General features: G+C 47.8%; 2 protein-coding genes across 2 annotated transcripts in view; one reads left to right on the forward strand and one right to left on the reverse strand.

Annotated features, from left to right (window-relative positions):
- The window catches only part of esr1 (estrogen receptor 1), a 14,711-nt gene extending 12,488 nt beyond the window's left edge, over positions 1 to 2,223 (forward strand). The window contains exon 9 of the mRNA XM_068753547.1: positions 1,920 to 2,223. Coding sequence (XP_068609648.1) covers positions 1,920 to 2,223 — 304 coding nt within the window. The remainder of the gene's footprint in view (positions 1 to 1,919) is intronic.
- A 1,197-nt stretch (positions 2,224 to 3,420) lies between these two features.
- The window catches only part of syne1a (spectrin repeat containing, nuclear envelope 1a), a 169,835-nt gene continuing 146,322 nt past the window's right edge, over positions 3,421 to 26,933 (reverse strand). Inside the window, exons 98-114 of the mRNA XM_068754152.1 lie at positions 26,629 to 26,795; positions 19,897 to 20,059; positions 19,122 to 19,309; positions 18,871 to 19,021; positions 18,245 to 18,427; positions 14,756 to 14,893; positions 14,490 to 14,681; positions 13,882 to 14,200; positions 13,399 to 13,488; positions 12,124 to 12,236; positions 11,724 to 12,011; positions 10,478 to 10,684; positions 10,239 to 10,367; positions 8,765 to 9,007; positions 8,623 to 8,685; positions 5,869 to 5,927; positions 3,421 to 4,566 (exon numbers count right to left, since the gene is read on the reverse strand). Coding sequence (XP_068610253.1) covers positions 4,293 to 4,566; positions 5,869 to 5,927; positions 8,623 to 8,685; positions 8,765 to 9,007; positions 10,239 to 10,367; positions 10,478 to 10,684; positions 11,724 to 12,011; positions 12,124 to 12,236; positions 13,399 to 13,488; positions 13,882 to 14,200; positions 14,490 to 14,681; positions 14,756 to 14,893; positions 18,245 to 18,427; positions 18,871 to 19,021; positions 19,122 to 19,309; positions 19,897 to 20,059; positions 26,629 to 26,795 — 2,967 coding nt within the window. The 3' untranslated portion in view covers positions 3,421 to 4,292. The remainder of the gene's footprint in view (positions 4,567 to 5,868; positions 5,928 to 8,622; positions 8,686 to 8,764; positions 9,008 to 10,238; positions 10,368 to 10,477; positions 10,685 to 11,723; positions 12,012 to 12,123; positions 12,237 to 13,398; positions 13,489 to 13,881; positions 14,201 to 14,489; positions 14,682 to 14,755; positions 14,894 to 18,244; positions 18,428 to 18,870; positions 19,022 to 19,121; positions 19,310 to 19,896; positions 20,060 to 26,628; positions 26,796 to 26,933) is intronic.

The raw sequence follows: 26,933 nt of genomic DNA on the forward strand, positions 1-26,933 counted from the left end.
TCCACTGTGTCCCACTGTGTCCCCTGTCCCTGTTCTTCCAGCTTCCTGCTGATGGCGTACTTCTTGTGTGTCGAAGATGACACGACGACGTCACACGTCAACTCTCAGTGTTTGCCGAAGTAAATGTGAATGCAATGGTGGCGCGTATGTGCCGATTTGAAAACTCTGGCCCAACCGGAGCATCACATTTACAACGTAATATTTATAAGAAGATGATTAAGAAGATAGAGAGCCAGGCTTTAGCCATGGCGTTTTGTTGGGCAGCAGCAACAACGCATAGTGATGTGTAGGTCGGATAAATACGACCTGTATACGACGTCCAGATTAAAGTCGCATAGCAAAAGACCGGATACGCGTCGGATTTAGGCCCACATATCGAAGTTGCCTGGGTCGCGCTTGGAAATATCAGATCTTTGTTCAGACTGGCATGAAACGTTTGGCTCCAGATCGCATAGGGCCAGAAACAAAATGGTATTTGGGTCACCAGCCTGCAGTGTGAACTCAGCCCGAGACTCCATGTTGCCTCCACCGCTGCTCTGCTGCTGGAGCCCATTTGCACCCAAGTTGGTGCGTTGTTCCTCAACACCTAGTCCTGGGATTCGTTCAGCGTCATCGGGAGTTGTATTTTAGCACACTTGAACTCCTCTGAGACTGGTTGTCGTTCAGGCTTGAATCATAGTACCTTCCAAGGCTCTTGACTGGCTGATCAGACGCTGGGGATTGGGCCGTCTCCGATGAAGAGCACCACAGCACGCAAACCCTTCACCACGGACATGCTGCCTGATTTCGCTGGTTTAATTGATGTTCTCCTGCAGCTTCCTGAGCATGGATCGGTGGTGGTCAGGGTGGTGACGTCATCCATACAGGCCCTGAGGGGAGGAAGGCGCGGACAAGAACCGACTCGCTGCCCACCTACATCTTGGCTATAGAACAACCTGAAGGCTGTCCACAGGCGCTCATCCGGCACAGAGCCAAAGGCGTTAGCGAGATCCAGGAAGACGGCATGAAGGTCCTTTTCCTCCCGCTTTGCCATTTGGACCTGGTGCCTAATCATGCTAGTGTTCTAGGCAGCCTGATAGCCCCGCCTTCTGTACAGTATCGAAATACTCATTACTTCGCTAGTACTTGGCCTTCCTCTGTGCAATGATGCTGAAGAACACGTTACCCTCCACACCGCACGGACCTGGCTGATGTTCTTTGAATTAAAGAACCCTCCGGCCCGAAGGCACTCTGGGTATAGACCTCGTCTGCCATCCCGTCCTCAGGAGCCTCCACAGAAACCTCGAGGCACCTGCTGCGTCTGTATGGATTTTATATGGGATCCCATTTGGCCCAGCGGCTGGGGCTGTTCTTGCCCGATGGACCTATGGTTTCCACTTTTCTTCAGGCTGGGGGGGGCAATCTCAAATTGCTGTCCTGGAGGGGCAATTGGAAGGATATCTGAAGGGACGGCCAGATGTTCATAGCGCCTCGGATCAGAGTGTACTCCTCCTCTTTGTGCAAGCACGTACAAAGTTCTTTGGTGAATAAGGAAGGCCAAATCAAGGTATGCGTTCAACCCAAGGCCAGACCCGGGAAGGGGGACTTCTCCCCCGAAGGGAAGCACGCCCAGGACGCACCATCTGCAGCGTTACTAGTCATAATGAAACACCTCTGATAAACAAAGGTCACTGGTTGTTGAGGTTTCCGTGGCGACAGCGTTGGTGGACGTACGCCACCTCTGAATGTTTTCTACTCGATTGTTTCTCCATCAGGTTCTCCACAGTTAGAGCTGACACACACGTGTATATTATTTGCAGTGGAAACAATAGCACTACAGTGACACTGCAGTAGTATTAAAATATGCAGTAGTATTAGAAACTGCAGCGACCGAATCGTGGACTTGAACTAAATCCTCCCCTTCCTTTGGTTTCCTGCAGCAACAAAGGCATGGAGCATCTCTACAGCATGAAGTGCAAGAACAAGGTGCCTCTGTTCGACCTGCTGCTGGAGATGCTGGACGCTCACCGCATCCACCTCCCAGACAGACCGGCCGAGTCCTGGGCCCAGGCCGACAGAGAGCCTCCGTTCCCCACAAGGAGCAGCGGCGGCGGCAGAGGCTCCTCCTCAGGCGGTCCCAGCACAGGACCACAAGGCGAGCCGGAGGGCTCGAGCAGAAGCCCCACGGTTCCAGGCGTCCTGCAGTACGGGGGGTCCCGCTCTGAATGCACCCACGTCCTATAGGCCCCACACAACCAGCAACGTCGGAAGGTCGGCAGTATTTCCTATGGATGGGGTGTGCTAAATGAAAGAGCGGTTGTATTTAAATCCTTTCCTGAGCTAATTATTTATAAATTAATTGATTCTGCAGGTTTAGCGAGACACTACTTGGATTCTTTAGCTTCAGATCTTTCATGATGTCTGTGATCCTGTTTCCAGGTCATATTGTGGCGCCTTGTGATGAAGAGCAGCTCCTCTTTGTATCTGTTTAACCAAAGTGCACTTCCTCTTGGGTGTCGGGGGCTATTGGGCATTACATTTGACTTTGCACATGAAGGACAATTCTACACTAAACTCTGATTAACAGGTTGAAATGAACGTCATTTATTTTGGACTAAACATCAGGTTTTATGTCTGTTTTCCACACATTCGACTATTTTAACGATGGAAACATGAACCCGCACTCAGGCTCCGTCTGTTGAAGGAGTAGCATCCGCATCCTGGAGCACTGGCTCCATGAAGGCAGCCACACCTTCAGCTTTTAGTGTGTAATTTATTGTGTAAAGCTATTTGGTTTTCCTGAATTTGTCTTAAATATGCGTGTTTATTCATGAGACAGAAATCTGAGCCTGTGAGAGGCTTTAATATGTGTTAGCTTGTAACTAAACTGGTTACTATCCATTCAGTAATTACGTGCTGCGTTTAGCTGGACTTACCCACATCCAAAACGTAATTATGATACTGTAAGTGCAGCAAACTTGACCTGTTCAGAAAAATCTCATCGTGATTAGGCATTTAATTAGTAGCAGCTACAAGGTTGTGTAATATTTGGTTTATAAAATAAAAAAGTTCAGATTAAGAACTCTGACCCCTTTTTCTCTCCTATCAGCAATCCAGATAAAAGGTCTAGAGAACAGTGTCCAAACGAAAAGACAAGTTGCTCATGATTTCTTGGTATTTTCCCACCTCTTTAGAAACTCTCCCATATACTTTACGATCAATCACATTTATGTACGGAGAGGACATTCATGTCTAATGCTGACATCAGGACCTAAATGTATAGATCATGCAAAACGATTCAGGTGAGTCAGTAACGTGTCTGAGCCAAACCCAGATTAAACCATTTCAGTCCAGCTAAACGTGATCTGTCATTTGTTTACGGTGGGAACGTAACGCTCACCACGGTTTGTGGTCCACGACGAAGTGAAAGAACACACAGGAAATATTTAACGATTTATTCTTAATGAAGTCAGCGTGAGCAAACTGAACATCCATGTTTTACAGATTCTGCTTTACGTTGTGGGGATTGTGACGTCTCGCCACCACAGAATAATCAGCGCATTGATTCCAAGGTCACGACTTCATGTCAGTCGTCCGCTAAAACCTACCAGTGAATTCTTTTGGGCCTTCTTAAAAGCAGGGGCTTTCAAGTGCATGCTCAAACAGAAGGATTAAAAAATAACTAATAAAAGGCATTTCAACAACAATATACAAACCAGATGGTCTCCTCCTCATATTGATTAAATAGTGGAATTAAAAATGGGGAAAGGAGTCTGCCATCTTTGGCTTCAGTGCGGTACCTTCGACAGTTATAAATTCAGATTCAAGTCCTCATTTCCAAATTTAAACCGAGTCCTCTGAAGGAAAAAGATTCTTCTTGAGCCGCTGCTTTCTGGGAACACTCTTCATTGTGAACAGTCTACTGGTTTACTTTCAGGAACATTTCCCACACTGGAGCTCCAACAGTGCTAAAACTAACTAAACTAAATAAATAGACGCACTAAATATCACGGAGAGAAAGCACAATCGGCTTTGGCTCCCAACGAGGGGATATAAATAGGATGTCACTTTTCAATGAACTCACTGGGTTCATCAGAAAACGTAGAAAATATATACAAATTAAACCCAAAAATATTTGTGTGGGGGTGAATTTGTTCCCAAGAGCAGGTTGAAAGGAGGCGGGTGTGCAACGTCATACAAGTCTTCATATCACCTCTGAAGGCTCCTGGCGGGGAACAGTTTGTTTCTGCGGGGCACAGGGTGAGAGAACGTCCAGCGGAGTCCTTGGCAGCGCGACGGAGCGACATTCAGTCTCAAATGGGCGGAGGCCCGTTGGTGTAGCGCAGCATGGGGTGGAAGGAGCGGGCAAAGTTGTTGCTGCGGTGGCAGCTGTAGTCCTCCTCGGTCATGGGCACCAGGCAGGCCAGCCCAATGAGGAGCAGGAGGAGCAGCTGGAAAGGGAGTGCAGCTCGGAGGACTCGTAGGAGGAAGGAGGAGGAGGAGGAGGAGGAGGAGGAGGAGGAGACGGCGTCTGGAGAGTCAACACGGGAGGAAACGCAACCAGCGGCGCCTGGTGATCGGCTCCGGCTGTGGGAGGGCACAGACACTTCTGGTCAAATATTCTCAAGTAGTTCAAGTTAGTCAAGCAAAAAAGTGTCAATGTGATAATCGTAGATAACGTCTAACACGAAAACTCTAATACTGGGATGTAGAAAACAGTTTTATTGATAATTAAACCAAACAAATCACCAAATAAGCGTCTGATGTATTAATAGCTAAAACAATTTAACATGTCTGGAAAAAAGAATCATCCCTCATCAGCAAGGAGAAAAACTAAATGTTGGAGCCACTGTCAACCACACACACACACACACACACACACGCACACACACCAGCACAAACACAGGGTGGGGGGCGAGTGTGTGAGAGTTCAATGTCACGTCTCATTCAACAGATGGAGGAGAAAAGGCAAATGTTTCTCTGGAGGGGAGGAACAGCGTGTTCTCACTGGAACCCATCCTCGGGGGCTGGAGGGGGGTCAGAACCACCGGCACTCCCCAGCCAATTTCATTTAGTCCTCATTGATACAATAGAGGAAATGCACGTGATGTCACCGTGGGCCGGAGTCGCCATGGTTACCACTACCTTTATCAAGTGCTGCTATGTTAGTCTTCTGTGAATCCTGACTCAGGATGTTGATGTTCTCGTCTCAGCATTCCTGTCCAGCTGACTTCCTTTAATTAGACTGCATGGCTGATCAGCTGATCAGTAGGTGGAACCCATTTCCTGTGCCTTTTACAAAGGAGGCTACCGGAGGACGACATCAGTGTGTTACAACACACACGCACAAGACACACACGGTTTAGTCTAACCAGCGGTGTTGTGGGAAGTTAATGAAGAAACATTAAACCAGAAGAGACAGAGCCTGAGTTCCATGTTCTGGAAAGGAAACAAAAGTAGAGAAGCTTAAAGGTAAAGCTAAAGGAGTATCACAGAAAATAAACGGGAAGAAGAACCAGTAGAAACAAGGAGGGCTGAGGAAATCAGGTCAGCACCATCTAGTGGCCACGGAGAGAAGAACCAAAGAAGCAAGATGAAAGCATTATTTCATGATGCCTTTCAAAACGCAGCAAGCAAAGGAAGGAAGCAGTAAAACACAGTTAAACAAGAGAGGGCGTGGCCTGAGGAGGCATTTAAGAGCCAATAACATGGACTGTGGAGAAAGGAACAATCATAGAATGCAGGTTCAATCCTTCCAGCCAGTGTCGGTTTAAGAGAGGAACAATAAAAACACGAGATCGTTTTTAAGAAATATGGGATTCATTGATTCTGTCAAACATCTAATCATTCCATCATCATCCCGGTTTTCCTAGTCCTGGAGAGATGTACCTTTGGAGTGGGGCGATCTCAGGATGTCGTGGGTGGGCTTGATCACCTTTGCCTCGGGGCTGTGTCACGTAATGAGCAGGGAGGGGCAAAAGAAAGAAAAGAATGTTTCAGTCAAGGGCAAATAAAGACAAAGCATCAGATGAGAGAAGAAGAAAGAAAAAACTAGAGCCATAAAATCTACAGAAAGAATCTTCATCCGATAAGTCAGTTCAAAGAGATCAAACACGTCATCTACTAGTGATCGACCGATAACTGAGTTCAAAGAGATCAAACATGTCATCTACTGGTGATCGACCGATAACTGAGTTCAAAGAGATCAAACATGTCATCTACTAGTGATCGACCAATAACTGAGTTCAAAGAGATCAAACATGTCATCTACTAGTGATCGACCAATAACTGAGTTCAAAGAGATCAAACATGTCATCTACTAGTGATCGACCAATAACTGAGTTCAAAGAGATCAAACATGTCATCTACTGGTGATCGACCGATAACTGAGTTCAAAGAGATCAAACATGTCATCTACTGGTGATCGACCAATAACTGAGTTCAAAGAGATCAAACATGTCATCTACTGGTGATCGACCGATAACTGAGTTCAAAGAGATCAAACATGTCATCTACTAGTGATCGACCGATAACTGAGTTCAAAGAGATCAAACATGTCATCTACTGGTGATCGACCGATAACTGAGTTCAAAGAGATCAAACATGTCATCTACTGGTGATCGACCGATAACTGAGTTCAAAGAGATCAAACATGTCATCTACTGGTGATCGACCGATAACTGAGTTCAAAGAGATCAAACATGTCATCTACTGGTGATCGACCAATAACTGAGTTCAAAGAGATCAAACATGTCATCTACTGGTGATCGACCAATAACTGAGTTCAAAGAGATCAAACATGTCATCTACTGGTGATCGACCGATAACTGAGTTCAAAGAGATCAAACATGTCATCTACTAGTGATCGACCGATAACTGAGTTCAAAGAGATCAAACATGTCATCTACTGGTGATCGACCGATAACTGAGTTCAAAGAGATCAAACATGTCATCTACTGGTGATCGACCGATAACTGAGTTCAAAGAGATCAAACATGTCATCTACTGGTGATCGACCGATAACTGAGTTCAAAGAGATCAAACATGTCATCTACTGGTGATCGACCGATAACTGAGTTCAAAGAGATCAAACATGTCATCTACTAGTGATCGACCGATAACTGAGTTCAAAGAGATCAAACATGTCATCTACCAGTGATCGACCGATAACTGAGTTCAAAGAGATCAAACATGTTACACATTATCTCAATACACGTTATCAATACACGTTATCAATACACGTTATATCAATACACGTTTGTTCACTTGCAAAACTTTTTGCGTCCATGATTGCCGCGCATTCTCAGCTTCACTGCTGATTGGCTGTTTTACCCATGGCTCTGCGTCTAACCAATCAGATGGTGAGTGGGTGGGACAATGCTGGAGACAGGGAGGCGTGGCTGCATTGATCTGTTATCGGTCGATCACTATTATCAACATAATCAGAAAGACTGAAAATAAATGTACGTCTTACTGTTTTAAATGATGAAGTTATTTCAGAGCAGTTTTTATTTTTATGATAAATGATGAAGTTGTTTCAGAACAGTTTTTATTTTTATGATAAATGATGAAGTTGTTTCAGAACAGTTTTTATTTTTATGATAAATGATTAAGTTGTTTCAGAACAGTTTTTATTTTTATTTTTATGATAAATGATGAAGTTGTTTCAGAACAGTTTTTATTTTTATTTTTATGATAAATGATGAAGTTGTTTCAGAACAGTTTTTATTTTTATGATAAATGATGAAGTTATTTCAGAACAGTTTTTATTTTTATGATAAATGATGAAGTTGTTTCAGAACAGTTTTTATTTTTATTTTTATGATAAATGATGAAGTTGTTTCAGAACAGTTTTGATTTTTATGATAAATGATGAAGTTATTTCAGAACAGTTTTTATTTTTATGATAAATGATGAAGTTGTTTCAGAACAGTTTTGATTTTTATGATAAATGATGAAGTTATTTCAGAACAGTTTTTATTTTTATGATAAATGATGAAGTTGTTTCAGAGCAGTTTTTATTTTTATGATAAATGATGAAGTTGTTTCAGAACAGTTTTTATTTTTATTTTTATGATAAATGATGAAGTTGTTTCAGAACAGTTTTGATTTTTATGATAAATGATGAAGTTATTTCAGAACAGTTTTTATTTTTATGATAAATGATGAAGTTGTTTCAGAACAGTTTTGATTTTTATGATAAATGATGAAGTTATTTCAGAACAGTTTTGATTTTTATGATAAATGATGAAGTTGTTTCAGAACAGTTTTTATTTTTATGATAAATGATGAAGTTTTTTCAGAACAGTTTTTATTTTTATGATAAATGATTAAGTTGTTTCAGAACAGTTTTGATATCTATGATAAATGATGAAGTTATTTCAGAACAGTTTTTATTTTTATGATAAATGATGAAGTTATTTCAGAACAGTTTTTATTTTTATGATAAATTATGAAGTTGTTTCAGAACAGTTTTGATTCTGTGAAATGAAAAGGCAGGTTTTCCTCCAGATTTAAATGGTAGGATCATCAGATAATCTCTTCGTGTATTTACATGCTAGCAGAGCATGAACTATAAAAACAAATGATTGAGAGGAGAGGACAGCGCCCCCTAGTGGACAGTTAGAGGAAGCACATAGTCACCTCTGACCCAGGATCCGCTGATTGATGGATTACCGATCTGCAAACAGGCAACGGTAGGCAATCCTGTGAAACAGAATGATACTCAAATGTCATGAAGCCGTTACAGACCAGCGTTTCATCAACGTGAACCTGCATTCCTGACCTCCACCCTCCTCTCCAAGCCCTCCAGATCCGAGCTGACCTCCCTCAGGAGGAACCTCAGCCTGTTGAGGATCACGTGCACCTTCTCCTGGGCCTCCAGACGCTCGCCACCCTGAGCCCAGACCTGCTCCGGAGCCTCCAGCAGCAGCAGCGTGTGAGGCTGAGCGTTGACCAGAAGCTGAGCCGACAGCTCCTGGAGAGACGCCGCCTTCTGCTGCGAGTCCAGCAGCTCACGCTTGATTCGCTGCAGGAACAGAGAGAACATATTTCTCATGTGTATCATGTTCATGTTCATTGCTGGACAGCTCGTCAACGACTTAACGACCGCACTCGTCTTTGTCGTCTGTTTACGACATACCGGAAAGCGAGCCAATCGGGTGTGCTACTCTACCTCAAGACTATTCTATGTGCCTGTGTTACCCCCCCCCACCCCCCCCATTTAGAGAGGCTCCTGTGAGTTACCCTCATTTAATGGTGACTAATAATAAGGTCATTATGCTGCTCAGGGACCTGAGAGAGTCCTACCGTGAGAGTCCTACCGTGAGAGTCCTACCGTGAGCTCGTAACGTTTCACGGTTCAGGTGTCGGGGGATGGGGACCTGAGAGAGTCCTACCATGAGAGTCCTACCATGAGAGTCCTACCGTGAGCGTACTACCGTGAGCGTCCTACCGTGAGCTCGTAACGTTTCACGGTTCAGGTGTCGGGGGATGGGGACCGGAGAGAGTCCTACCATGAGAGTCCTACCGGGAGCTCGCAACGTTTCACGGTTCAGGTTTCGGGGGATGGGGACCTGAGAGAGTCCTACCATGAGAGTCCTACCGTGAGCTCGTAACGTTTCACGGTTCAGGTGTCGGGGGATGGGGACCTGAGAGAGTCCTACCATGAGAGTCCTACCATGAGAGTCCTACCGTGAGCGTACTACCGTGAGCGTCCTACCGTGAGCTCGTAACGTTTCACGGTTCAGGTGTCGGGGGATGGGGACCGGAGAGAGTCCTACCATGAGAGTCCTACCGGGAGCTCGCAACGTTTCACGGTTCAGGTTTCGGGGGATGGGGACCTGAGAGAGTCCTACCATGAGAGTCCTACCGTGAGCTCGTAACGTTTCACGGTTCAGGTGTCGGGGATGGGGACCTGAGAGAGTCCTACCATGAGAGTCCTACCGTGAGCTCGTAACATTTCACGGTTCAGGTGTCGGGGGATGGGGACCTGAGAGAGTCCTACCGTGAGCGTCCTACCGTGAGCGTTCTGCGGTGAGCTCGTAACGTTTCACGGTTCAGGTTTCGGGGGATGGGGACCTGAGAGAGTCCTACCGTGAGCGTCCTACCGTGAGCGTTCTGCGGTGAGCTCGTAACGTTTCACGGTTCAGGTGTCGGGGGATGGGGACCTGAGAGAGACCTACCGTGAGCGTTCTGCGGTGAGCTCGTAACGTTTCACGGTTCAGGTTTCGGGGGATGGGGACCTGAGAGAGTCCTACCGTGAGCGTTCTGTGGTGAGCTCGTAGCGTTTCACGGTTCAGGTGTCGGGGGATGGGCACCACCTGATTCCTCCGGCGGTCCACGTTCTCCAGCCACAGCAACAGACCGTGGCTCTTTTCATGGAACTCCTGAAAAGGGAGATGACATAATTAACTCGAACTGGGAATTCTCGATTCAAGTTTTTCAGTGTATGGAACCATTTAAAGTTTCCTGTGTGTGTGTGTGTGTGTGTGTGCACCTGGCATTGCATCAGGGCCCTCTGGAGCGCCTCCCTCCAGTCCTCCAGGGATGTACTGAGTAGATCCCAGCGTGCATTCATCTCTTTCAGCCCATCCCGCAACTGCCACGCCTCTTCAGAGTCAGGCTCTGATTGGAGGAACTCTGCGCTGCTCAGGTTGAGGGACAGGACCTCTGATTTGTGGGCATCCATGCTCTCCAGCAGTTCCTGAAGAGAAGGCTGATAATGAGGAGGCTGGGAGACAGCAGGAGGAAGGCAACCTGTCTCTCAATGTTTCAGACAGACGAGCTCTTAGAAATGTCTTCTTCTGGCTTTAAAGAAAGACACAAACAGTAAAAGAAGAATGAAATGCTAGCCTGGACATCATGCTAGCTAACACGCGAGCGGTTCGCCACATGCTATATGTCTAATATTAATATTATTTATTTCCCAATATTTACAAAAGTGCATGAGATGCAGAGACAAAAGTAATTTAATACAAAAAAACATTCAACCATTAAGACGCCTCTCAATTATTTTCTGGCGCGCCCCCCGTAGGAAGAAAAAAACATTTTGCGCCCCCCCCCAAAAAATAAATAAATAAAAACACTCAAACACTCTTGTATCCTTATTAACATACAAAGAAATATAGATCAACTTACAACAAGTAATAAAGTTATTACCATTTTTTTAGTCTGCAACAGAAAATATTTGAAGTGCATCAATTTGCCTGACATTTTAATCCTTAAACTACAATTTATACAATTAAATAATAAATTAAAATTGATCAGCAACATTAACTAGGGAACACAAAATATAAAACCAAAATGAAAAAAGAATTGTGCTTTTAGCAAAATGAGAAAGTCCGGTCTTCTTCTCCCACCGGAGTCACGGTGAAGCCAAGCGCTACGTACGCTACGTGCGATACGTACGCTACGTCATATTTCCTCGTCTTTGCTTTCGACTGACCCTCCTTTGTTTTATCATCTCGTCTCTCTCCGTCTCTTTTACGCCGTTAAATATTTCTCCGCGCTGTGTCTTGAAGGTTTGTTTACAACCGCTCTTCTTCTGCTAATACTCACTGCGTGCACTCTGACAATCAGGGCGCCACTGCCAACTACTGGAGAGGATGTGCAATTACACTTTAATCTCGTAAGCCGTAAGGCAAAAAAAACATTTTCTCCGCGGTCACAGGCGCCCCCCGACATCGCACCGCGCCCCCCACCATTTGAGAACCAACGCACACACACGCGCGCGGTGAACGAACCTTGACCTTCTTGATTCTCTGCTGTATGACGTCGATGTCGGTGCCGAGGCTGAAGGCCTGCAGCTGCTTGACCTCAGCCTCTGACTGACCTAACCAGGCCCTCATTGTCTGCAGGTCTGAGATCAGCTGCTGCCACTGCTTCTGCCTGTGCTTCTCACTCAGGGACTGAGCTTGGATCAGCTCCCAGCGCTGACCCTTTCCTCGGGCGTCTGGGCCGATGGGGCCGGCCAGTCCCTCCGCTCTCTTCACGCCGTCGATGCTGCCTCGACACTCTCCCATCAGACGCATCTAACACGAGTCAAAGCGTGAAGGAAACACTTGAGAAAGGCGTCAGAAGTTCTTTGAAGGAGTTACAAGACGGGGCCAAACTAAAGTAGTACAATCCTGGACCAGGACTCACGTAGCCCACGGATGTGGAGTCGACGTCGGGGCTGGGGTTGCTGCCGGTAACCCCTCCCTGCTGGAGGCGGTGCCGTCCTGCATCCAGAGCCTGGTCCAGCTGCTCCGTCTCACCTATACAGAGGTCAAGCAAAGTGGGGAAAGGTCAAGTTTAAAATGACATGAGCATTCATTGTCATGCTGCTGGTGCAGACTCATAACCTGCAGTACTCTGAAATGTTAAATATGAAAAGCTAAAGGGAGAAAAGTCTGGATTTAACATGCTAACATTGATATTAGCAACAGAAATGAAAAGAAAAACATGTGATGGATGAAATGAGAATTTAGTGCTCTGATGCAGAATGCATTGATATTATCATTCTACGTCTGGAGAGTGGGACATGCAGTTTAAACGATGCTTCCTGGTGTGGCAGCGATATTTAGTTTAAGCTGAGGTTTGAGCTGGAGGTTATGACATGCTGTTTATCATGTCTCATGCTTTAGTATTTAGTTTAAGCTGAGGTTTGAGCTGCAGTTTACGACATGCTGTTTATCATGTCTCATGCTTTAGTATTTAGTTTAAGCTGAGGTTTGAGCTGCAGTTTACGACATGTTGTTTATCATGTCTCATGCTTTAGTATTTAGTTTAAGATGAGGTTTGAGCTGGAGGTTACGACATGCTGTTTATCATGTCTCATGCTTTAGTATTTAGTTTAAGATGAGGCTTTAGCTGCAGGTTACGACATGCTGTTTATCATGTCTCATGCTTTAGTATTTAGTTTAAGATGAGGTTTGAGCTGGAGGTTACGTCATGCTGTTTATCATGTCTCATGCTTTAGTATTTAGTTTAAGATGAGGTTTGAGCTGGAGGTTACGACATGCTGTTTATCATGTCTCATGCTTTAGTATTTAGTTTAAGCTGAGGCTTTAGCTGGAGGTTACGACATGCTGTTTATCATGTCTCATGCTTTAGTATTTAGTTTAAGATGAGGTTTGAGCTGGAGGTTACGACATGCTGTTTATCATGTCTCATGCTTTAGTATTTGGTTTAAGATGAGGTTTGAGCTGGAGGTTACGACATGCTGTTTATCATGTCTCATGCTTTAGTATTTGGTTTAAGATGAGGTTTGAGCTGGAGGTTACGACATGCTGTTTATCATGTCTCATGCTTTAGTATTTAGTTTAAGCTGAGGCTTTAGCTGGAGGTTACGACATGCTGTTTATCATGCCTCATGCTTTAGTATTTAGTTTAAGCTGGAGGTTACGACATGCTGTTTATCATGTCTCATGCTTTAACCCAGAGGCTGCTGTTTCCTACCAGCGGAGGATTTCAGTGTGCTTTCAGTCAGTTTTATGTAGGCCTCTGGGCTCTCAGGGATTACTACATCTGGGAAGAGACACACACAACATGCACTTCTCATCATGACGTTGTGACGTCTGTGATTTGATCTGCATATTTACTTCAGAACTCTTTGTTTTGAATATTTTGTCATCAATGTTTCAATTCAATCCTTTGAATATTTGCTTTATCTTGTTCTCATTCTCATGTTCTCATGTTTCTCATACATTCCAACCCGACTAAAGACTAAATGCAATTATTTTGTTGAAATAAGTTCAAATATGCACTAGTTGTGATCCCAGGACTGTTGCTTGCTCCTGAATCAACACTGCCGCTGCATGCCAGTAATGAGTACTCATTTACAGTCTGTGCAGTACATCTCCAGGGTGTGAGAGCACCTCAGCAGAACATGTCACTGATCAGTGAGGACAATGAACTGACCTGACAGGGCCGGGGCATCAGTTCTCAGATACTCATCCTCCTCCTCTTGTGCTTGAGCCCGTGTCCCGTGGCCTCGACCAACAGGGCTCTCCAGATCTCTGCTCAGGTCGTAGTCATGGTCCCACTCTAGTGGAATGGAATCCACGCTGGCCGGCGTGTCCCTACCAGAGCGGTCGGCCCGGGTGAGTGTGGCCGCACCCGAGGCCGGGCGACTGGACGGACGGGGTGGAGAGGAGTCACCCCACTGCAGCTCAGAGAGCTCTCCACCCTCCTCCATGTCCAGCTCTCCGTCGGAACCGTCAAGCTCATCATCGGCCAGCTGGGAGAGCAGAGGAAGACGTGAGGAGAGATGAAAGGTCCCTGACATCCCGTGGTCCTGTGAGGAGACGGACGTGTGTGCCGTGTCCCTGGTGAAGGAGGACAGCTGCAGCATGCCTTCCTGGGTAAACTACACCGACTCTGTCCTGCTGTATGTCGGGTACTAATGACTGATGGAGCAAACGCGACACGTCTCCCTTCACTCCTTGTACCTGCCCCTTTTCCCAAATACAAATACAGTTTTACTCTTAGAATATTCCTGTACTGCTGCATTTGCCAACTTAACTGACCGGGAGGCACGTGAGCTTCTTGTAGTATCTGTCGACTCGCCCGAAGACCTCCTGGCAGTATCTTTGCAGCTCCTCCAGCTCCTCCTCGATGACGGCTGCGTCCAGAGGTTCACTTTTCTCTATTAGGGCTTCTCCCTGTCTGAAAACCAGCTCGATCTTCCCCGTGTTCAGGTAGATCTCCTGCTGGAACGCCTGAGGAACAGAACCGGGTTGAAGGTGAAACTGCTTTGCGCTCCGATGTTTGGATCTCATTGTGACCGTTTTACCCGGAGCTGTTTTATCTTGGCCTGGACATCACATTCAGAGAAGTGCTCTATGTTGGTCAGCTGCAGGTCCATCTCAGTCAGCCACATGAGGACGCTGTCTCGTGCCGTCTCAAACTCCTCCCTCTGGGTGATGAAGTGCTGTGAGACCAGAGGAAGGTGGGTTAATCAGCTCCTATATTAAGCTGAAATATCCTATCCTGAGCTACTAAGTAATTCTTGCCCGACAGTCTAGGCCAGTGAGGAAAAAAACATCCCCCCCCCCACCTATAAATAATATAATTTATCAACTATACCACTACAAAACATTGTCTCTTTATTAACAATAAAGAAAACAAAAAATACAGAAATATAGATCAACTTACAAAGAATAACTTTATTAACATTGTTTTTAATTTGCCTGAACTTAAAATAAATAAATAAAATTCTTATTTAAAGTAAAAACATTTTTGACCAATTGAATCATTTGATACTGAAAAATAAAATAATACAACAAAATTATAAATTAAAACTGATCAGCAACATTAACTTTAATATATATATATATATATATATATATATATATTAACTTGCTCGTCTCCCACCATGAAGCCAAGCGCTACAGACGCTTCGTCATATTTCCTCGTCTTAGTTTCCGGTTGTCTCGCTACCTCCGTCTGTCTCCTCGTCTTAGCTTCCGGTTGTCTCGCTACCTCCGTCTGTCTCCTCGTCTTAGCTTCCGGTTCTCTCGCTACCTCCGTCTGTCTCCTCGTCTTAGCTTCCGGTTGTCTCGCTACCTCCGTCTGTCTCCTCGTCTTAGCTTCCGGTTGTCTCGCTACCTCCGTCTGTCTCCTCGTCTTAGCTTCCGGTTGTCTCGTTACCTCCGTCTCTCTCCTCGTCTTAGCTTCCGGTTGTCTCGCTACCTCAGTCTCTCTCCTCGTCTTAGTTTCCGGTTGTCTCGCTACCTCCATCTGTCTCCTCGTCTTAGCTTCCGGTTGTCTCGCTACCTCCGTCTGTCTCCTCGTCTTAGCTTCCGGTTGTCTCGCTACCTCCGTCTCTCTCCTCGTCTTAGCTTCCGGTTGTCTCGCTACCTCAGTCTCTCTACTCGTCTTAGCTTCCGGTTGTCTCGCTACCTCCGTCTCTCTCCTCGTCTTAGCTTCCGGTTGTCTCGCTACCTCCGTCTGTCTCCTCGTCTTAGCTTCCGGTTGTCTCGCTACCTCCGTCTCTCTCCTCGTCTTAGTTTCCGGTTGTCTCGCTACCTCCGTCTGTCTCCTCGTCTTAGCTTCCGGTTGTCTCGCTACCTCCGTCTATCTCCTCGTCTTAGCTTCCGGTTGTCTCGCTACCTCCGTCTGTCTCCTCGTCTTAGTAATCATCAAGTTAAAGTGCCCTCTTTTGGGATTATAACAGAGGTCCCACTGGATTCATGAACTCAATTAAAGCAATTATTCACAAAAAAAGAAATAGTTAACATTAATTAAATGTTTAAAGAAATCTAGTTTCTAACACTGAATATTAGGAGTTCTTTCTCATGGACATGTTGGTGAGGAACCTGAACTCGGGCTTCACTGAGGATCTAACACTGAATATTGGATCTTTCTCATGGACATGTTGGTGAGGAACCTGAACTCGGGCTTCACTGAGAATCTAACACTGAATATTGGATCTTTCTCATGGACATGTTGGTGAGGAACCTGAACTCGGGCTTCACTGAGGATCTAACACTGAATATTGGATCTTTCTCATGGACATGTTGGTGAGGAACCTGAACTCGGGCTTCACTGAGGATCTAACACTGAATATTGGGAGTTCTTTCCCATGGACATGTTGGTGAGGAACCTGAGCTCGGGCTTCACTGAGGATCCAACACTGAATATTGGGAGTTCTTTCTCATGGACATGTTGGTGAGGAACCCAAACTCGGGCTTCACTGAGGATCTAACACTGAATATTGGATCTTTCTCATGGACATGTTGGTGAGGAACCTGAACTCGGGCTTCACTGAGGATCTAACACTGAATATTGGGAGTTCTTTCTCATGGACATGTTGGTGAGGAACCTGAACTCGGGCTTCACTGAGAATCTAACACTGAATATTGGATCTTTCTCATGGACATGTTGGTGAGGAACCTGAACTCGGGCTTCACTGAGAATCTAACACTGAATATTGGATCTTTCTCATGGACATGTTGGTGAGGAACCTGAACTCGGGCTTCACTGAGGATCTAACACTGAATATTGGATCTTTCTCATGGACATGTTGGTGAGGAACCTGAACTCGGGCTTCACTGAGGATCTAACACTGAATATTGGGAGTTCTTTCTCATGGACATGTTGGTGAGGAACCTGAGCTCGGGCTTCACTGAGGATCCAACACTGAATATTGGGAGTTCTTTCTCATGGACATGTTGGTGAGGAACCTGAGCTCGGGCTTCACTGAGGATCCAACACTGAATATTGGGAGTTCTTTCTCATGGACATGTTGGTGAGGAACCCGAACTCGGGCTTCACTGAGGATCTAACACTGAATATTGGATCTTTCTCATGGACATGTTGGTGAGGAACCTGAACTCGGGCTTCACTGAGGATCTAACACTGAATATTGGGAGTTCTTTCTCATGGACATGTTGGTGAGGAACCTGAACTCGGGCTTCACTGAGAATCTAACACTGAATATTGGATCTTTCTCATGGACATGTTGGTGAGGAACCTGAACTCGGGCTTCACTGAGAATCTAACACTGAATATTGGATCTTTCTCATGGACATGTTGGTGAGGAACCTGAACTCGGGCTTCACTGAGGATCTAACACTGAATATTGGATCTTTCTCATGGACATGTTGGTGAGGAACCTGAACCCGGGCTTCACTGAGGATCTAACACTGAATATTGGGAGTTCTTTCTCATGGACATGTTGGTGAGGAACCTGAGCTCGGGCTTCACTGAGGATCCAACACTAAATATTGGGAGTTCTTTCTCATGGACATGTTGGTGAGGAACCTGAACTCGGGCTTCACTGAGGATCTAACACTGAATATTGGGAGTTCTTTCTCATGGACATGTTGGTGAGGAACCTGAGCTCGGGCTTCACTGAGGATCTAACACTGAATATTGGGAGTTCTTTCTCATGGACATGTTGGTGAGGAACCTGAACTCGGGCTTCACTGAGGATCTAACACTGAATATTGGGAGTTCTTTCTCATGGACATGTTGGTGAGGAACCTGAGCTCGGGCTTCACTGAGAATCTAACACTGAATATTGGGAGTTTTTTCTCATGGACATGTTGGAGAACATCTGGAAGCCACGGCCAGATGACACCTCCAGGAGTTTTACCTGATGAGTGACGGGTAGCTGCTCTGACAACGAACGCGCCACTGCTACCTACTGTAGTGGATGTGCAATTACACTTTAGTCGAGTACACCGGCAAAAGAAAAGCATGCTCCTCGGAGGGTTATACCCGGCATCGCACCGGGGCGCCCCGCTATTTGAGAAACGCTGGTCTCTGCAAATGTTACCTTCAGTCTGCGCAGGATGGCAGCTACCCTCTTCTGAAGATGATCCCATCGCCTGTTCCCATCATGCACCATTTCTCTGAGGTGGCAGGAGGAGTCGGTGCGGTTCTCCCGGGCCAGGCGTCGGTACTGTTTGTTGATGAGCTCCAGCTGGGTCAGGTGTTCCTGCACCTGACGCTGAAAGGCCTACAATACAGATGCAAAAAATGTTTTAGCAGTTATTTCACATGCTTTCTAATTTCCTGTGTGCATGCATAAAAGAACAAACAGCAGAAAGAAAATAAAGAAATTAAATATCTTCGCAATTATTAAGGAAGCATCTCATGTTGGAGCTTAAAATGAACTTTCAAATCCAGGGCAAACAGTGCAGAGCCCATTGGCCCCGCCAGAGAGGCGGCTAGCAGGAATTTGCATGTGATCGACTGCAGCAGCTGAGCAGACCAGAGCAGACTCTTAGCTTCGTTTCCACTCCCGAGCAGAGATCAACTCTGTTTATACATTTATTCATGTTCGTACGGACCAGTATTTGGCAGGAGATGCAAGAAAACAAAAACGCATTTTGATCTCCCGATGAAGTCATGTATACTGTACAATACATAAATGTGTAGCGGCAGCAACATTAGACAAACCTCAAACTTCTTGAGCTCCTCTTTCGCGACAGTATAAAGAACTCCAGAGGAGTTGGGCAGAGCCGCTGTTCTCTCTGAGGCCTTCAGCCAATCCTCAAATCTGGAGTAGTCGTCCAGAAACTTCTGCCACAACCTCCATGTTTCCTCAATCCTGCACAGAAGACACATATATTGATTGATTGACGTACGTTTGGTATTAAATGCATCTGTAGATGTATGACTAAAGGACGCTTCTTTATAGAAACACAGACTTCAGCCTCCGCTCCATGGACATGGCACAGATGTTCCTCCAGCGTCGGTCCAGCCCTCTGGTGGCCTGCTGGATGGAGTCGCACTCCGTCTCCGTGGAGCAGGCGTCACAGTCGTGCAGCAGGACCTCACACAGATTTAGCACCGAGGCCACGCCTGTGCTGTGTTTCTCAATGTCCCTCTGCAGCTCCTGCAAAGCAAACACAATAATCACTTCAAGGTCAAATGTCCCCCCCATGTTCATTTGCTTTATTTTATGTAGGACTCGAGCGCCTTCCATACTGAAAATTTATTAAAATGTTTTTGCAAATGTATTCTGCTAGCATAGAGTGTGCTAAGGGACAGTCAATGGGTGTTAGCTAACACTGCAGTTCTGCAGAAGGACGAGGTCAGTGGGGTCTCAGGATCCAGTCCACATTTAGAGCAGGACACACACTTATAGTGGCTCTGGGGCTGGGCTCCCCTGAACAGACGGAGATGCACGAGTCACGATGTGATCGCCGTGTCACTTGTTTTCTACCCATTTGAGTTGAGTCATGTTGTTCTGGAATTATTTAGTATTTATACTCACACTGAAAGTCTTCCAGTGAGGCAGAGTCTGTGCTATCTCTGTTATTAGGTGTGCCAGTGTGTATAACAGGCTGTTAATATGTTATATAGGTAAACATGTCTCTTATGCAATGAATGTGGTATGCTTTAAAGTGCTACAAGGACATTAATAAATGTTCCTGCTTCGTGTTTCTGCAGCCCAGGCCTGTTCATTCAGCTCCCACTTGCCTGCTGCTGGCTGAGCTTCCTCTGGATCTCCTGGTCGTCGCAGGTGTCGTAGACAATGGGTCTGGACAGCTCTGTCTCGATGTGCGCCAGCCATGATCGAAGGCTGCTCATGTTTTTATCTAACTGCTGCACAGCCACCAGGGTCTCCCTCAACTTCTTCACCCTGGTGGAACAGAAGCAGAAGAGATCACATGCTTTTCTTAGACATATTTATAATTAAAGCAGATCCAGGGGCCAGAACAAGAAAGCTTATCCTGAAACTCAAATGCTTAATCTGGTTAATAAAGCTATCTTACAACAAATCAACACAACGCATTCAATCTGAAGCATGAGAAAACTAGCTTAGCAGTTGCTGGACTGGAGTGTCGTTTGCCCCACAGATCGAGCATTTAGCTGTGAGGTTTGTCCTGCCTGCTGATGTCACAGTCACAGTCGGGCAGATCCTGCTCCTTCTGGCATCCTGCTGCGTCATCCATCCTTAAATCCAAAACCATGGGCCGTGGAATTCCCGAAGACAACGTAAACATCAGGAAGCATTCCTGTCTAAACTCTTCTCTCTGGTCTGTGTGCTCCACATGGGTATATATAAAGCCTGGTGTCCAACAGGGTGCAGCTAGTGGAGGGGCGGCACAACTGTTGCTCTCCAAGGTTAAAAAAAATAGAGCCTCACACAGGCATCAGCGTGTGTGTGTCTGATGGCCTGAGTGACAAGTGTTGCTGCTTCTAAAAAAAGACTTGCAGTCAGAGGCATGTGCCACAGAGCTGGTGTGTGTCAGAGCAGCACACATCAAACACACACAGAGCCGGTGCGTGTCAGAGCAGCACACATCAAACACACACAGAGCTGGTGCGTGTCAGAGCAGCACACATCAAACACACACAGAGCTGGTGCGTGTCAGAGCAGCACACATCAAACACACACAGAGCTGGTGCGTGTCAGAGCAGCACACATCAAACACACACAGAGCTGGTGCGTGTCAGAGCAGCACACATCAAACACACACAGAGCTGGTGCGTGTCAGAGCAGCACACATCAAACACACACAGAGCTGGTGCGTGTCAGAGCAGCACACATCAAACACACACAGAGCTGGTGCGTGTCAGAGCAGCACACATCAAACACACACAGAGCCGGTGCGTGTCAGAGCAGCAGACATCAAACACACACAGAGCTGGTGCGTGTCAGAGCAGCACACATCAAACACACACAGAGCTGGTGCGTGTCAGAGCAGCACACATCAAACACACACAGAGCCGGTGTGTGTCAGAGCAGCACACATCAAACACACACAGAGCTGGTGCGTGTCAGAGCAGCACACATCAAACACACACAGAGCCGGTGCGTGTCAGAGCAGCACACATCAAACACACACAGAGCTGGTGCGTGTCAGAGCAGCACACATCAAACACACACAAAGCTGGTGCGTGTCAGAGCAGCACACATCAAACACACACAGAGCTGGTGTGTGTCAGAGCAGCACACATCAAACACACACAGAGCCGGTGCATGTCAGAGCAGCACACATCAAACACACACAGAGCCGGTGCGTGTCAGAGCAGCACACATCAAACACACACAGAGCTGGTGCGTGTCAGAGCAGCACACATCAAACACACACAGAGCTGGTGTGAACACAATAAAGGTTGAAGGTTCCATCCACCTGAACTTAAAAAAGTAGCTGTGCTACTAGCTGTGCTACTAAATACTATACAACAGACCAAAATATAGACTCCGGAACAAGTTAACAGAAGAACCCCCAAAATAAAAGCCCAGATTTTCTCCTCTCTCCTGCTGTTTTTAGGGGATAGAGGGGATAAAGACAGCAGCTGTCTGTGTTTCATACACAGGGAAACAGCCGGTTAGAGTTCGAGTCTGCGTCAGCTCACTCTGAGACAACATAGAGCCAAGTTTATATTATATATCCATCCATCCATCCATCCATCCATCGTCATCCGCTTATCCGCGGCCGGGTCGCGGGGGCAGCAGCCTAAGCAGGGAAGCCCAGACTTCTCACCCTATCTCTAAGGGAGAGCCCAGCCCCCCCACGGAGGAAGCTCATTTCAGCCGCTTGTACCCACGATCTCGTTCTTTGGGTCACTACCCAAAGCTCGTAACCGTAGGTGAGGGTAGGAAAGAAGATCGACCGGTAAATCGAGAGCTTCACCTTTCGGCTCAGCTCTCTCTTCACCACGACGGATCTGTGCAGACCCCGCATCACTGCAGACGCTGCACCGATCCGTCTGTCGATCTCTCGCTCCATCCTTCCCTCACTCGTGAACAAGACTTGAACTCCTCCACTTGGGGCAGGATCTCCTCCCCGACCCGGAGGGTACACTCCACCCTTTTCCGGCTGAGAACCATGGCCTCGGGTTTGGAGGTGCTGATTCTCATCCCGGCCGCTTCACATGCGGCTGCAAACCGATCCAGTGAGAGCTGGAGGGCGTGGCCTGATGAAGCCAACAGGATCACGTCGTCTGCAAAAAGCAGCGACCCAATCCTGAGGTCACCAAACCAAACCCCCTCAACGCCCCGGCTGCACCTAGAAATTCTGTCCAACTTATTGCCGGCAATGTGGACCAAGCTCCGGCACAGGTCCTATAGGGACTCCCCGAGGGACACGGTCGAATGCCTTCTGCAAATCCACAAAACACATGTGGACTTGTTGGGCAAAACCACATTGCTCCTCCTGAATCTGAGGTTGGACTATCCGGCGGATCCTCCTCTCCAGTACCCCTGAATAGACCTTACCGGGGAGGCTGAGGAGTGTGATCCCTCTGTAGTTGGAACACACCCTCCGGTCCCCCTTCTTATAAAGAGGGACCACCACCCCGGTCTGCCAATCCAGAGGCACTGCCCCCGATGTCCATGCGACGTTGCAGAGTCGTGTCAACCACGCCAGCCCTACAACATCCAGAGCCTTAAAGAACTCTGGGCGGATCTCATCCACCCCTGGGGCCACCAAGCAGTTTTTTGACTACATCAGCAACCTCAGACCCAGAGATGGAGGAGCCCACCCACGAGTCCCCAGGCCCTGTTTCCTCACTGGAAGGCATGTCGGTGGGATTGAGGAGGTCTTCGAAGTAGTCCCTCCACCGATCTACGACGTCTTGAGTCGAGGTCAGCAGCGCACCATCCCCACCATACACAGTGTTGACCGTGCGCTGCTTCCCCCTCCTGAGAAGCCGGATGATGGTCCAGAACCTCTTCGAAGCCGTCCGGAAGTCGTTTTCCATGGCCTCACCGAACTCCTCCCATGCCCGGGTTTTTGCCTCAGCAACCGCGGTAGCTGCGCCCCGCTTGGACTGTCGGTACCTGTCTGCTGCCTCCGGAGTCCCACAGGCCAAAAAGGCCTGATGGGACTCCTTCTTCAGCTTGACGGCATCCCTCACCACCGGTGTCCACATAGAGGTTCGGGAATTTCCGCCACGACAGGCACCGACCACCTTACGGCCACAGCACCGACCGGCCGCTTCAACAATGGAGGCACGAAACATGGTCCACTCAGACTCAATGTCCCCTGCCTCTCCCGGTACATGGTTGAAGCTCTGACAGGAGATTCTGCCAGACGTTCCCAACAGACCCTCACAATACGTTTGGGCCTGCCAGATCTGTCCGGCATCCTCCCCCACCATTGGAGTTGACTCCCCACCAGGTGATGATCGGTTGACAGCTCCGCCCCTCTCTTCACCCGAGTGTCCAAGACATGCGGCCGCAAGTCCAGTCCACGGGAAGGAGGGCCCACGTTGCCTCTTCGGGCTGTTCCCGACCGGGCCCCATGGGTGAAGGCCCAGCCACCAGGCACTCGCCATCGTTCCCCACCCCCAGGCCTGGCTCCAGGAGGGGGCCCCGGTGACCCGCGTCCGGGCGAGGGAAGCCCAGGACCAATTATTTTATTCATCATGAGGGGTTTTTGAGCAACCCTTTGTCTGGTCCCTCCCCTAGGACCTATTTGTCATGGGTGACCCTACCAGGGGCATAAAGGATCAATGGGACACGCAAACCCCTCCACCACGATAAGGTGGCAGCTCAGGGAGGGGTTATATTGATTATTATTGATATATTGATAACTCCTCCGTCTCACCGCTCCCTCAGGTTAAGAGTCTGGGTGTCATTCCTTGACAGCACATTATCCTTCCAATCGCACATCAATAACATCACCCAGACTGCCTATTTCCAGCTTCGAAAAATCAATTGTCTGCGCCCCTCCCTCACCCCCCACACTACTGCCATCCTTGTCCATAATTAGTTCGTTTGAAAACCGAAACTATATTTCCCATAAGAATGAATGTAAACTAGATTAATTGGTTCCTACGCACCAGATAAATATCAATTTACATGCCTACAATTATATTAATAATATGTAACTACTAGGGGTGCAACGATACACAAAACTCAGTTTGGTTCGATACGTTTTCGACACAAAAAAAAGACATTTCCATGCCTCTTTTTAACTTGTAGTTTATTGAAGTTACCACCATTTGTTTGAATTCAAAAGTACAGTTTTTAAATTAAATTAAATGTATCTGGTGCAGCTATAGCTGAAATGTATCTGATGGAGAAATATCCCATCTTCTGGGGTATCTTCTCAGCAGCATATTAAACAGGTCCCTATCATGAATCTCTCTCTGATGGAGCTACACCTCACCCATCTTCTGGAGTGCTACTAGGACACTGAGCTTGTAACGGGGCTTAGGTGTCCCACATTATCCTCAACAGAAAAGGGTGGCCTGTCGGCAGCAATAAAAGCAGCATCGCCCGGTCCGTCTCTTTTGCCCTCTTTGATTCATGTTTGAAACGGCCTGGGTAAAGTTTGGAGCTGTGCTGCTGGTTGTGTTTTTCTGGTTCCACTTGTTGTCACACCGGGGTGATGTTGGCGTAATTGTGTCGGGGCCGGGGTCGACCACACCAGAAAGAACCCCCGGTGCAGGCTGGGCAAAGAAGCCCCCGAGACAATGCAGCACATCACAGCAGGGGGTCAGATGCTGGCAGGCAAGGCACGCCATAACCAGGTTGTGGGCATAGTGTTCATGAACATCTGTATCGAATACGGACTGGAGACCCCAGAGTCCAGATGGAGAACACCTCCAACGGGGGTTGAGAACAATCGAGCAAAGATCCTGAGGGACTTCCAGATCCAGACCGATAAACTGGTGACTGGTCCAACCAGCCTGACATGGTGGTGGTGGACAAGCGTCAGGAGACAGCGGGAGTGATGGATGTAGCGATCTTGAGCGATGGCAGGAAAATAAGAGTACAAGAAGCTCGAGAAATACCAAGAGCTGAAGGAAGAGCTGGAGAACGTGTGGGGAGTGATCGGGGCACTAGGGGCAGTAGCCCCCAAGCTGGGTGCACGGCTCCAGTAGTGACCAGGGCACGAGGAGCAGTTCCCCCCAAGCTGGGTGCACGGCTCCAGTAGTGATCAGGGCATGAGGAGCAGTTCCCCCCAAGCTGGGAGCATGGCTCCAGTAGTGATCAGGGCATGAGGAGCAGTTCCCCCCAAGCTGGGTGCACGGCTCCAGTAGTGATCAGGGCACGAGGGGCAGTTCCCCACAAGCTGGGAGCATGGCTCCAGTAGTGATCAGGGCATGAGGAGCAGTTCCCCCCAAGCTGGGAGCATGGCTCCAGTAGTGATCAGGGCACGAAGGGCAGTAGCCCCCAAGCTGGGAGCATGGCTCCAGTAGTGATCAGGGCACGAAGGGCAGTAGCCCCCAAGCTGGGGGCATGGCTCCAGCAGATATCAGGGCACGAGGGGCAGTAGCCCCCAAGCTGGGGGCATGGCTCCAGCAGATATCAGGGCACGAGGGGCAGTAGCCCCCAAGCTGGGTGCATGGCTCCAGTAGTGATCAGGGCATGAGGAGCAGTTCCCCCCAAGCTGGGAGCATTGCTCCAGTAGTGATCAGGGCACGAGGAGCAGTCCCCCCCAAGCTGGGTGCACGGCTCCAGTAGTGATCAGGGCACGAGGAGCAGTTCCCCCCAAGCTGGGTGCATGGCTCCAGTAGTGATCAGGGCACGAGGGGCAGTAACACCCAAGCTGGGGGCACTGCTCCAGTAGTAATCAGGGCACGAGGGGCCGTAGCCCCCAAGCTGGGAGCATGGCTCCAGCAGTGATGGGGGCACTAGGGGCAGTAGCCCCCAAGCTGGGAGCATGGCTCCAGCAGTGATCAGGGCACGAGGGGCAGTAGCCCCCAAGCTGGGAGCATGGCTCCAGTAGTGATCAGGGAACGGGGGGCAGTAGCCCCCAAGCTGGGGGCACAGCTCCAGTAGTGATCAGGGCACGAGGGGCACCGTGGGGCACGGCTCCAGCAGATATCAGAGACAACGTCTGACACTCCGAAGAGCGCTAATATCCTGTGCAGAACCCTCAAGCTCCCGGGCCTCTGGTAGAGGACCAGAGCTTGAAGGAGATGCCAGCCCGCCGGGTGGGCGAGACGGCAATTTGTATTTTATTTTATTCATATGCAATGTACACAAAAAGGAAGATTGGGTCTAACTCTGGTAAGAGGTTTCCAGAGTGCAAGGTTTGAAGGAGCTTGAGGATTATGAACGATCTCAGTCCCGCCCCAAGCCAGGAAATGCAACAGCAGTTTTGTGGGAAAATGAATTTGCCATCATGTGTGTATGTAACGATGGATACCATGGTGATAAAAAGATGCAGAAACAATCAAAGCCCCTCTCCAAAACGAGGAGTGATGCAGCATGGGAATCCGTTTTCTAGAGTTTTAAGCTCTTACCTGGCTATGATCAGGTCCAGCAGGTGTTGCCAGCGCTCATTGACTTTGCTGAGCTTGCTGCGGATCTCGGCAGCCTTGCTATCCTGGCTGGCCCTGGCCAGGCGTTCACCAATAGCCTGCAACTGCTGCTTGTTCTCCTGAGCTACACCAATCTCCTCCTGGTAGTCCTGGGAGAGATGAAGCAGGTCAACACAGGGAGGTGGGAGTGTGGCGTGGAGGAAACTGCTTAAAAGTGAGAGCCTTATTGCCAGAAACGTACAATCACTGCACAGCGAACACCACTGCGTGCTCGCAACACGCATTAC

The sequence above is a fragment of the Brachionichthys hirsutus genome, chromosome 20 (assembly GCF_040956055.1).
Source record: "Brachionichthys hirsutus isolate HB-005 chromosome 20, CSIRO-AGI_Bhir_v1, whole genome shotgun sequence".
Lineage (NCBI taxonomy): Eukaryota > Metazoa > Chordata > Actinopteri > Lophiiformes > Brachionichthyidae > Brachionichthys > Brachionichthys hirsutus.